Below are 12,684 nucleotides of genomic sequence, written 5' to 3' on the forward strand. Positions count from 1 at the left end.
TTAGTGAGATGAAAAATTATTCAAATAAGTTGGAACTTACATAAAACTAGGATCTTAAGGGTTAGAAAGGACAGTTATCTAGCTCAATCTCCCACTGATGGAGAAATCCATAATAGAGCATCCCTAATGTTTTGCCTTTCAGCTTCTGATCAAATTTTCCTAGTGAAAAGTGCTTAGTGTTTTGTGGACTTCGTCTGTCCTTTTGATGGACAACACAGTACCTGGTCTATAGAAGATATTCAAACATTATTCCAAATTTGCTTCCCTGGAACCACCACTGGTTCTGCCCTCTCTATCAGGACAGACTAGATACACTCTCCTGATACTTTGTAGCCCTGCCGCTACTGAAATACAACTACAGCAGCCCATCTTTTCTTCCAACCTTCCCCAACGCTTTGCTTCTCCAAGCTAAAAAGCTCACACTCCTTTATTTGTTTCCAATGTCCTTTGCTATCTGGGTTCCTGTATTCATTCCTGGATGAATTTTTGTCAATATCCTCTTTAAAATGTGATGCCATATGCACACTGAGGTATATGGAATGATTGGCCTATGGAGACCTGTTGCAGGGCACAGAGAGCTCTGCCCAATATTCTGTGATAATCTATGTGGGAAACAGAGATTATGTGGGAAAAGAATCTGAAAGAGAATGGATGTGTGTGTAACCAAGTCACTTTTTTGTACAGCAGAAATTATCACAACATTGTAAATCAACTATACGTCAATAAACCTTAAAAAAATAAAATGTGATGCCAAGAATATAGCATAAATATCAAATATTTCAATTAATTCATTTTAGCACACACACTGAGCCCAACTCAAGAAGACGAGAGAGTCACTGCTTCAACTAAATATGTTTATTGCACGATCCTCTTAGCATCAGAAAGCATTCTGCTCACTCTGTGCCTTCTTCATACCTCTCCAGTTATCAAATTCATCGACAAGAGCCAGTCTTCTGCCTTTTGAAGTCGTGTCATGGATTCCAACTAATCATTTCATAGTGCCACTATCATCTAATACTAGGCTGAATGGTGTGCTGTCAATTTCTTGTGTTCTTATGTCATGTGAGCGGAAGTATAATCGGGTCCCTCTCTGAGAAGCTATGAAACAAAGCTCCATCAGAAACAGCATTGAGAACAAACACAGAACAAATTATTTACTACATTTGGGATTACATGTAAGATGACTTGCCCATCTTGGCTCTTAAAAGATGTTTTTTGCCCCTTCAGAATCAGATGTATGTATGTCTTTCTTCAATATATCATAATGAATGTGGTTTTGTCAGATCTTCACCACCAAGTGAAACCGAGTTGAGGCAAAAGCCTGGGTAATTCAGACAAAATACCTTTTCAGCTTATGGAGGCTTTGATCAGTATTGAAGGCCAAAAACAGAAAGTGCTATCAAGTTACATTAAATTGAGACAAAATTGTGTCTATCCTCTACCATCATCACTAACTTGCTGTATATAAGAAAAAGAGTGAGAAGAAAAACTAGGAGAACTTTGCTATTGAATTGTTTGCCACCAATTTCAGGGAATACTGTCTGATGAGAAAATGGTGCCAGAGTCAGGTTACCTGGTGCTGCAGACCTGAGCTCTTCCCTTCCCTACTCATCTATCGAGGAACAGCCACAAAGGGAGACCAGGATAAGGCAGAATCTGCATCTTCCTGTGTTTGATGCTTGTGAAGGAAAGACAGCCATTCCCTGCGCTCTACCTCCAATCAGGCAGAGCTGTGCCTGTGTTAACAATGTTTCCTATTTACCTACTTTTCAAGACAAAAAGTCCTAAAATGTACCTAAGCTGCTCCTCCTAGACCCAGAAGAAGCCCTGCCATCTTCTTGTGAAAAGAAAGAAAGAAATGCCTGGTGCTTTGGGATTTAACCCTCTAATTTAATTTTATTTTATTTCCCCCAAAACGCAGCATTTCTACTCACATCAAAGATTCTTCCCAAAATCTCTTTTAGTAGCTGTTCTTTCTGGGATTAGAAGAATGTGAGATTTTCCCTTCGTGTAATAGTATCTACTTTCTCTTCCAGGTTACCAGGAACACGCTCCTTCACAAATAGCTTTCCTTCTATAACCAAGTCTTTTGTACAACATTTGCCAAAACCTGCACTAAAACTGTACTGTCATTATCTGAAGAGGCAGAGAGAGGAGAAATCCAAGCCTAGACTTACTTTTATATCGCATCTACACAATCTAAACAAATGAGAGGTGTCCTTACAAAGTGTTAGAAGCAAAATGCCAACCAATGCATTGCTACCAGAGGAAAACAAAGTGTTTGGGTGGGGGGAAGTGAACAAGGAATCAGAAGAGATATTTTCTGTCCTGCTTTGGCTGTTAGCTAGTCCTGATTTCATGGGCAAATCCTTCAATCTTGCCAAGCCTCAATTTCCTTATCTACGAAGAGGGAAAATAATCCTGGCCATGACGTACAAGATTGTTGATTGACAACAAGCACTTTGGAAAATCCAAACAGTACATGCAATGCGTGTGTTGTTAAAGCAGTAACTTTGCTTCCTAAATGATGTAGATTGGATAAAGGTCTCTGACACTTATCTTTGCTTAAATTAACCTTCCTCCACACAAGCCCATTAGGGGAAAAATTACCAGCTTCTACATTTCCAGAACCATAGAACTTAAACCCAGAAGGTTGTTCAAGATTCATCCTCTTAAGAGAAAAATAAGGAACTAAAAATTGTACTTAAATGTAACCCAAGCTCACACCGCTGTAATTTATATAATTACTTTTAGTCATTAGAACTCAAGAGTCAGGACTCAACTAACCACACACACACACACACACACACACACACACACACACACACACACACTTGTTTCCAACCTTCCTGGGCTTTTACCTAAATACACAACCAGAGCGAAAGGAAGATCAGAAGCTGAGGTCGCCTCTGGCACAGCTTCTATATTGTCAAGTGTACTGGGTATGTAGTGTCATCACACAATTCGTTAACATACTTTCAAACTCCTAATACCAAGAGACCTCTGTCCTTTCAGTTTCTCAGAGTCAAAAAAAAAAAATTATTTGCCGAGACCTTTTCCACGTAGGTGGCACTCAGGACTGTTAAACGATTAAAAACAGAAAAATCGGGGTCGAGGAAACCAGAATCTGCTAACGAAAGGTTATTAGCCCTGTTATTCCTGCCGAGGACAGGAAACTGCCCAGGGCGGAGAGGAGGGGGCGCACGCGTAGGAGGTCGCGGTAACAAACGATTCCCGGAAACTCGAGTTCGTTCCCAGTGTTGCCCCGCGAGCCCTTTATTATCTAAAGAGAGTGCAAACCCAGGAAAAGAATAGGAGACCTCCCAGGAGAAAGGGAGAGGGGCAACGCGCAGGACCAATCAGACTCCTGCCCCACCCCACTGGTCCCCCAAACAGGCGCACGCCCGGAAGGGAATGCGTGTTCCCCTTTAGGCTGCTTCTTGCTAAAACTCCGCGTTCCCTAAAATGCAAGGAGAATGAGCATTTCCACACACAACCCAAGGAACACTCACTTTTAAAATATCAGTAGTCGGTGGGACGTGGAAGGGTTGCGGCACAGGCACGCAATAAGGTCGGGAAGCAGAAATTGCTCGATGGGTTTTCTCTGCCCAAGTTTTTCCGCCGCGCGCTGGCGCCGCTCAGTGAGGATGCGGGGCGAGGGTAAGGGAAACTGCAGGAAAGAGCGCGGCTGCCTGGGGAACCACAAGCTCAAAAAGGGCTCCAGGGTGCAAAACCGAGAGCTCTCGAAGGGAACCGTGACGGAAGAGGATGGTAGCGCCGCCCTGAGAAGGAGGGAGTCGCCTTGGTATTAAGAGATGGGGTTAAGGGGACCCGAGTGCAATGTTATTAGCGAACAGCGCTCGAGTCTGTCTGGGCGTGTATACGTTAAGAATTTGGTCCGGATCCGGACCCCAGCAGAACGAAAGGCCCAGACGCCTGGTCCCTTACCTGCAGCCAATCGGTCTGCCCAAGGAAGGGCAAGGGGTCCGGTGGCGAGGCCGAGGAGACTGGACGACGGAGCGGGGACAGGTGGCTGAGGGGTGAGGGCCGAAGGGTGTGCAGTCGTGGCGGGGGAAATGTCCGCCACCCACCGAACTAGGGAGCGGGAAGCCCAAGCTCCATTTGGCGCTGCCAAAGGCGCCGGGCTCGGGGCGAGCGAAGCAGGCGCACACTCGCCGGGGCACAGACGCTGCGGGCGGGCGGGCGGGGGAGGAGGGCGGGAGGCCCGGCCGCCCCAGCCCCGCACGGGTTGGAGGATTGACAGGTGTGTTGTGTTTGTCTTCCTGGAGCTGATCTCCCAGGCCCGCCCCGCAGCGTCCTCCCCGGCTCCCCTACTCGGCGGCTCAGAGCACGTGCGGCCCTGAGCCCAGCTCCCCTTCGTCCCCAATGTCCACCTCGTCCTCGGGCTCGGTCAGCACGAAGGGCCCGGCGGGCAAGCCCAGCCGAGCCTCGGCGGGTGCGGCCTCTGCGCCGCGGGGGCTGCCCTCGGGGCTCTCGGGCCCGTCGGGCGCTTTGGGCTCGTCTTGGCTTTTCCTCAGCTGCTTTTTATGCTTCATCCGCCGATTCTGAAACCACGTTTTCACCTGATTTCGGGAAGAAAGAGAGAAAATCACATCACTCCTTCAATCCTATGAGTACTGAGATAAGATATGAGCAGTGGCTGGAGTTAAAATAGACCGCAATCCACTGATGAATTATCCAGAAGCTGTGACAGTCTCACCCTTGGATTGTCACACCTGAATTGCCCACAAATTATTGTCCTCGCTTGAATGAAAACGCCCCAAAGCTCTCAGAAGCAATTGTCCCAAAATAAAGATGAGGCTTAAAATGGTGTATTTAGTAAATACTCATACCGCTATTAATTAGAATTTCTAATAGTAAGTGCCGCATAGATGGGTTCTCTTTACGTTCAACTTGGTTCCTCTGACTGTAACATCTGAATACTTAATCCTAGACAAGAAGATGAGAATCAGACCTGCTGGTTCTCATCAGAAAGAAAATCAACAGGGCCTGGCAGGGCTGATATTGCCCAGCAAGTTGGGTTTTCAGGTGCAGAGGATAGAAGGAGGGTGTGGAGCAAAACAGGTTACAGGTGAGTAGCCTCTGGGAAGAAGATGAAAACAGTTCTGCTCAGGACAGGGCCCTTGGAAGGAGGCTAAGATTAGTGTGTGTGTGTTGGGGAGAGTTGGATATGCAGACTTATGGCTCTGAGAAAGACTAAAATGAGAACAAAATCTCGTGTGGGCTTTTCTCAGGTCAAGAACGCCCTAATCTCTTACCAATTGACGTCTGACCTGGCTTACTGCCCCCATTGGAAAGGGGTGGGGGAGGCATAGAAACAGTTCTCAAACAGGGAACTATCATCAGAATGGGGTTTTTCATCGGGGTTTTGGCCTCCAAGTCCAGAAGCTGCTGTAGAGATTTTGCTTCAGTAACTCTGACAAGAGATTGGAGGTGCCGATACGTTTGCTACGGATCTTTGGAGAAGCTTAGAATAAAGGGGAGCGGGGTCTTGCCGTTCAAGAACTCCTCAACCGGTCCGGAAACGCTAGGAGCGGCGAGGAGGTGAGCGGAGATGGGGCCTCCCCCTCCTCCTGCCCACCTGCGTCTCGGACAGGCTGAGGGCCGTGGCCAACTCCACCCGCTCCGGCGTGGACAGGTACCGCTGGATCTCGAATCTCTTCTCCAGGCCCGAGAGCTGCGAGTCCGAGAAGACCGTGCGAGCTTTGCGGCGGCGGCAGTGCTTCCCCGGCAGCTCTGTGTGCTGGGGATGCGGGAACAGCGCCGGGACCGGCACGCCTGCGGAGAGAAGAGCAGTCAAGCGGGCAGAGCCTGACCTCCCCACTCCTAGATCCCAACACCCACTCCGCCTCTTGCCCCCCAGGGTTCCCGCCTCTCCCCAAACTTCTCCAGGGCTTTTCCCGGGAATCAGGGCAGGGGGAAAAATCGCCAGACTAGCGCTTGGAGATCTTTATCAGAAAGGCGGTGGAGTCTAGGCCACACCACCCTGAAGGCGCCAGATCTTTTCTGATCTCAGAAGCTAAGCAGGGTCGGCCCTGGTTAGTATTTGGATGGGAGAAAGGCCATCTAGAAATACAAACAATAAACAGTAAGTAAAACATAAACGAAAAGTATAAATTAGACCCTGAGGCTTAAAAAAAAAAAAAAAGTCTTCTTGGAGAAACTTCCACAGAATCCTCTGCTGCAAGTTTTCTTGCAAACCTCCTATGGTCCAACAGCTATCCTCCTTCCCCACCCCCAATCCCTCCAGACCCCTGACTGCAATCAGCGTGGTCCTGGGGCTGGCAGAAGCGTAAATGTGACCTTGCCTCCTAACCTCACTAAAAAACACCTTTCTTTTCCCTGGGCCGCCTCCAGTCTTCCTCCTGCAGCCAAGCAGATCAACGGTCTCACAGATAGAGAGGCTCCAAAACTCCAGAATGAGAACTTCCCGCCTGGAACGTCTCCTTATCAGTTTCGGGATGGTGCTGGGGATCCCGCTCTCCAATCTGGTCCTCATTCTTTTTCTCATCCTTTCCCTCCAACCCCAAGCAGAAGGATTGAATCACTTTTCCCCTGCCCAGCGGCCGGAGACTTCTCCGGTCTTTCCTGACCCTCGAAGGCTTTACTGTGTCTGAGACGCACCAAGCGGACAAGCCACCACAGACATCAATATAGGCTGATCCAAGAGGGGCGAGGTGGGTGGGGAGCAAAAATAAGAAACAAGTAGTTCCAGTATCTCCAGCTTTGGCCATTGCTATTTGCAGGGGAACAAGGGTGCAGAGCAAAAGGGGCTCTCTCTGGCCCATGGTGAAGCCAAAACGGAGAGGTGAACTTGGTCGCAGGCTTTATAATTGCTCTTCCAACCTAGTGCCCTGAAGTCTGGGTTTTACCGCTTCACAAACGCTTTAGCTTTTGTCACGGATTCCAGAGACCACATTTCACAGTCTCCTGTGTTTCCAGCCCTGGACCCAAACTGACCACAGTTGTTTTAACCTCGCTGGGCTCTTCATCTGGACTCAGTGAATTATTCTATTCTGGCTGATGTGAAGATGCTGGAAAAGAAACGGTGACTCCGGCCTTTCAAAGAGAGTCAGAAAAACCCTGGGTATCTCCACCCCCCCTCGCCCCCGTCTCCCTGTTCTAACCAGACTGCTGGTCCTCACTCCTTGCCATGCCTGGAAAATCAAAATACGTTGGCTCTGGGCTCCAGAGACACCACCAACTGGGGCAGAGGAGGGCAGCCCAGCCTAAGATTGTGAGTTAAATTCTAAAAGTTGCGAGTGAAGAGGGTTAAACGGCAGCTGCATCCTTCTCTCTCTCTCTCTCTCTCTCTCTCTCTTTCTTACCTTTTCTTCCTTATTCAGGCCAGCCCAAACCTTCAATCCTCAGACTATTCTAAACTATGGTATCTGCGAATGTTCAGCGTCTGGGAAGAGAGAACTGGTCCTGCTGGAGCCTTTCAAGCTTCTGGGCTGGAAAGTTGAGTTCTCTTCCAAGGGGTGGAATAGTCAGGGGGCTCCCTCAGAGTGGGAGAGGACAAGATGGGGACTGAAGGATGGACCAAAGTGGCCAAGAAGACCAAGAGAAAGGAAACAACACTACCCATCAAGAATATTGCCAAAACCTACAGCCATTTAGCTAGGCACTTTTCCTCCATTACAAAAAGTCAGAGTGAGTTACTCCCTGGGTTGGCATGCCTCAAGGGAGCTCCCTATGTTCTCAGCCATATCCCTAACTGTCCACTGTCCCTTAGGGAAGGAGGCAGCCAAGCCAGGCCCAGCCAGCTCCGGCCTTTCCTCTGCTCCTTTGAAAACTTGGGGTCTGTGCTGAAAGACCTGCTCTCTCGCTTCCCATACTTTGTGACCCCTCCTACTTACCTGAGGTGGTGAGGAAATAAGGGTGGTGGTGGTCTCCCTTATGTAGAGGGTGATGGGGGTGAGGAGCCAGGAGAGTGGGTGTGGGCATGAGGGGGTAGCCATAGTCTAGCAGAGGCACCCGGGAGGCCAGAGAGCTGGCAAAATGGTCGGGGGCCACCTCCCTTAGCGGCTTGGGCTTGTGTAGCAGGATGTCCTCGATGAAGAAGGACGTGGGCCTCTGAGAAGATGCCGGGTGTAACGGCGAGGTGAAGTTGAGATTCATCTTGAGCCGAGCGCCTGCCACAGGGCGAGGGCCGGGGACGAAGTGTAGGAAGCTGGCAGCGTCTCAGCACGCCTGGTCTAGAGCCAACCACCCTCGAGGCTCAGATCCCTGATGCGCTCTCCTCGGCTTGGGCTACCCCTGGCGCTGGTGAGGCGAGAAGACAAGCTCCTGGGTAGGTTGGGTCTACGTGTAGCAGAATTGGCAGCTCGGAGAGGGGACAAGGGAGAGCCAATGGCAAGCCTGCCAGAGGCGGAGAGGAGGGTGCGATGGGCATGAGGCGGGGCGGGGCGGGGCGAGGCGGGGCGCTGTCCGCGGTGCTGAATAGGGCCGCCAGACCCAGAGAGAGGGAAGTGAAGCTGATGGGGTTCTTGCCCCTACCGGGTCTCTTGACCTCAATTTCTGCCCCGCCACTGCAGGATCTGCCTGGGGTCCCAGCCGTTTTTAAAGACAGCAAAAGAGAAAAAGTCTCCACCATCGGACAAACTCCTCTTTAGAGAGCAGAAGGCATTTAAAGGGCCTCAAAGCAATAGGGATATGGCATTTACTTCAGCTTTGGGGCCTGGGCTTTAAAACTTTAGAGAAATGATAGCAGAAGGGGAACAGGAGAAGTGAAGAGAGTCCACTTCTGCTAGACCCAACTTCAATTTATGGCTGAGAGATGACTGCATTTTTAGGTAAATAAATAAAATGTGAGGACGATCGTAACACTTTTTACTTCAGTTTTAGAGGATGGTATGGGGAAAGTTATATTCACATAGGTCAAGTAATTGGTCTCTGTAAATTTGTCCGAAATACCTCTTAATGCCAGCCTCCACCTCCTCTCAAATTTCCATTACTTTCTCCTCATTCCACTCACAGGGCTTGCTATTTCTGCTATACTATCCCTTTCAGCCCAAGCCAGCCCTCCAAAATAATTGAACTATGTTTTTGTTTCCCATTCCCTTTTGCAGCCTTTCTTTTCATTTTCCTCCCTCCCAATCTTTAGGTTTTTTTTTTCTGTTTGTCTTTTTCTAATCTGTCACATTTATTCCCCTAGAGTCAATTTGCTAAAATTAAGGTGATCATCTACAGCACAGCAGGGGTAATTTCAGCTCGCATCTCTGAAAATTGCTCTAATTATTGATGTTAAACTCAGGGAAATTAAAAGAAGCCACTTCTCTTCCATCTCCCCATTTTTAAGCTCTAATTTGTTGAAATCTAGTCGTCATCACAATTCCAATCACTACTGCTAATAGTAAAAGTGTTTTAATAGAGACTGAGTCCTCGCAACCCATGCTATTAGATAATTAGAGGAGGTGTTAGAAAGCCAAGTGCTAATCCTTGGGCGCATGGGTAGGATTTCCATCTGATCTAGCAGGTAGAACAAATTAATTACCAGAATCAATTAGGCCCCAAACTACAAAGCTCCAAGAAGTGGGAGCATCGTATTCCATATGGATGAACTGGTAAATGGTAAACAGATGAGGAGAGTGAGAGGAAGGGGGACATAACTTTAAAAATAGATCTTGGCCAGTCAGCATCTAACTGTAAGCAGAACTCTTTGCCCTGGAGTCTGAAATGTGATCTTTTTAAAGTTTATAAAGGTAAGAACTGAAGACTGAAAAGCAGGTGGCCACAGGAGAGTGAATATAAACCAACTGACTCCAAGAGTTGTTCCTTCGTTCTTAGCCCTGGTCCAATCACCTGCCACAGGACCAAAGGAAGACCAAGGAGACTCGTGGAGAGGCACTGGGTGTGACGGCGCACACTTTACCCAGATCCACCTGGCTCCCATTGAGAGCTTATCTTTTTGGCTAGTGGAAACCGGGGAAACCCTGTCTCCTAAGGCAGAGGGCGAGGTGGGTACACAACCAGAAGTAGCTTCTGTAGAGAGCCTACACTTGCTGGTGCTCACCTACACTCCTACCCCACTAGGATCACAGATTTGCACCCAGCCTTCGGAGTGGGATTTCAGCTTCACTCAGGGGCAGAGGCTAACTTACTTCTGCCTCAGAAACAGAAATGAGGAGATTACTGAATTTCCCTTGGGAGCAAGGGCAGTATAGAAAAAAAAAAAAAAAAAAAAAAAGCCCCTGGGTAGCATTTACCTTTGAGCCAAGAAACTGCAAACCATTTCTCACAATTCAGCCTTACAAGTGTCCCGGAGTGTTCGCGGGATCCGAGGAAGGAAGCGAAGGGGCGGGGTAGACAGCCTGGCGGGTCCTGACCCTCCCCTTCTTTCTTACTTTTATTTCATAGTTCCTGCTCACCGCCAAAGCTCAGGCTATCTCTCCAGGCCCTCCTCGCCGGCCAAGACGCGCGGGAGAAGGGACCGACTCCCCAAGCTCGCCTTTTCCTACTTCTGCTCACGCCGGGCCCCGCCTGCCCGAGAGCCCAGCGCCGCAGAGAGAGGCTTGAAGCCGTTTCCTTCTGGAGCCCAGCTGTCCGGTCTCTGCCTCGGCCCCACTGGGAACCTAGGAAGTGAGAAACGCGGGGGGCGGGGACGGGGGCGGGGGGTGGGGACGGGACAGCTCTGAGTAGGACCTCCTGGACCGCTGGAGTTTTCCTTCCTCTTCCAGCGATGCTGGGAAACAATGCTCGGTGGTGGAAAGAGTAAGACCCACCCGTTCACACCCAAGCAGGCCCCTGGGGGCGCGGAGGCGGGGACAAGGGGATCGGAAGTGAAGACAGAGACGGGACTCCTCGGACACCACCCCTTTTCCATTAAGGAGGACCCCTCTTTCTGCAGGGGCGCTCGGATAATCCCAGATGGGGCTCGCTTGGGGGCGGGGGGACGGCGGGTGCAGGAGGGTGTCTGTTGGGCCCGAGCCCAGCGCAAGGGGCAGGCTGTGCAGGCGGGGCTTGTCCTGGAGAAGTACCGTTCGGTCCGGCCTCACAGTCCTCTTAGAGGACCTAGACCCTCGGGAAATCTCAAGGTCAAGAAAGCTGAGGACTTCCCGTGTGGCTCACAACATAACTACTGGAGTTCCCGTCGTGGCGCAGTGGTTAACGAATCCGACTAGGAACCATGAGGTTGAGGGTTCGGTCCCTGGCCTTGCTCAGTGGGTTGACGATCTGGCGTTGCCATGAGCTGTGGTGTAGGTTGCAGACGCGGCTCGGATCCCGCGTTGCTGTGGCTCTGGTGTAGGCCAGTGGCTACAGCTCCGATTCGACCCCTAGCCTGGGAACCTCCATATGCCACGGGAGCGGCCCAAAGAAATAGCAAAAAGACAAAAAAATAAAAAAAATAAAAAAATAAATAAATTAAATTAAATTAAAAAAAAAAAAAAAAGCTGGGAAGTTTGTCTACGATGTTGGGGCTACTGAGCAGAACAGCAGGGAACTGCTTAGGTTACCAGAAGCCAGTCCCTACCTTTTCCTCAGGGCTCTGGCCTGACCCACATTACTTCCTCTGCGGGGTGAAGGAGGTCCCCAGGGGGCCCAGGTTCAATTCAGATAAGCCTTAGGGCAGAAGGGAGTGGCATTCCAGAGCCAATAGGCCTGGTTTTTCCCTCCACTCTGGCCAGCCCAGGTAGGGAGTAGTATATATTTTACAGTAAGATTGTAAACAATTTGCCCCTTAAAAAAACAGGGATATTTCATTGCCTGGATTATCTCTAAAGTTCAGACCAGCGACATCTAATAAAAATATAACGCGAGCCACATCAGTAATTTAAAATTTTCTACTAGTCACATTTAAAAAGTAAGAAGAGGAGTTCCTTGGTAGCTCAGCCAGTTAAGGATCTAACATTGTCACAGCTGTGGCTCACATCACTGCTGTGTGGCAAGTTCAATCCCTGGCCCGGGAACTTCTTCATACGATATGGTATGGCCAAAAAATTAAAAAGTAGGAAGAAACAGGTGAAAGAATTATGTATTTCATTTGACCCCAATATATCTAAAATAGTATTATTTGACATGAAATTAATACAAATATCGTTGAGATTTTTTGTATTCTTTTTTTATACCAAATCTTCAAAATCCAGTGTGTATGTCACACTACTGCTTGTCTCAGTTCAGAAGTTCACACTAGCCACATTTCAAGTGCTCAACAGCCAGACATGGCTAGTGGTTACCTAATGGACAGCACATGTCTAGTTAATAGCCATAATTCTTTTAATTTCTTTTACTCTTTTATTTTTATTTATTTATTTTTTTGGGGGGGTCTCAACTGGCATGCAGAAGTTCCTGGGCCAGGGATTAAACCCGTACCACAGCAATGACCCAAGCCACAGCAGTGACAACCCAGGATCATTAATGTGCTGAGAACTCCTCCTTTTGCTGTTTCCAATATAGGTAGACACAAAGGGAAAATGGAAAGCAGTTACTGAAGTCAGCACATTCTCAGCCTGCCTTTCATCTACCCACTGAATTTTATTATTGTGAGCATTCACTGGGCATCTAGTATGTGCCAGGGTATTCACAAAACACCTTCACAAGTGCTTTTCTCAGGCATTAGGAGATTAAGTAAATAAACTCACATTACATTTATTTTTTATTCTCATTAGACTAAATTTGATCACCCAGAGCCAGCAGGTTGTAAGCATATGCCAGGCTGACATG

General features: G+C 48.7%; 1 protein-coding gene across 1 annotated transcript in view; it reads right to left on the bottom strand.

Moving 5' to 3' along the window:
* Window positions 1-9,497, bottom strand: part of BSX (brain specific homeobox) — a 37,551-nt gene extending 28,054 nt beyond the window's left edge. Inside the window, exons 1-3 of the mRNA XM_003482630.3 lie at window positions 7,881-9,497; window positions 5,603-5,799; window positions 3,949-4,583 (exon numbers count right to left, since the gene is read on the bottom strand). Coding sequence (XP_003482678.1) covers window positions 4,344-4,583; window positions 5,603-5,799; window positions 7,881-8,142 — 699 coding nt within the window. The 5' untranslated portion in view covers window positions 8,143-9,497 and the 3' untranslated portion in view covers window positions 3,949-4,343. The remainder of the gene's footprint in view (window positions 1-3,948; window positions 4,584-5,602; window positions 5,800-7,880) is intronic.

Source organism: Sus scrofa, chromosome 9, assembly GCF_000003025.6.
Source record: "Sus scrofa isolate TJ Tabasco breed Duroc chromosome 9, Sscrofa11.1, whole genome shotgun sequence".
Lineage (NCBI taxonomy): Eukaryota > Metazoa > Chordata > Mammalia > Artiodactyla > Suidae > Sus > Sus scrofa.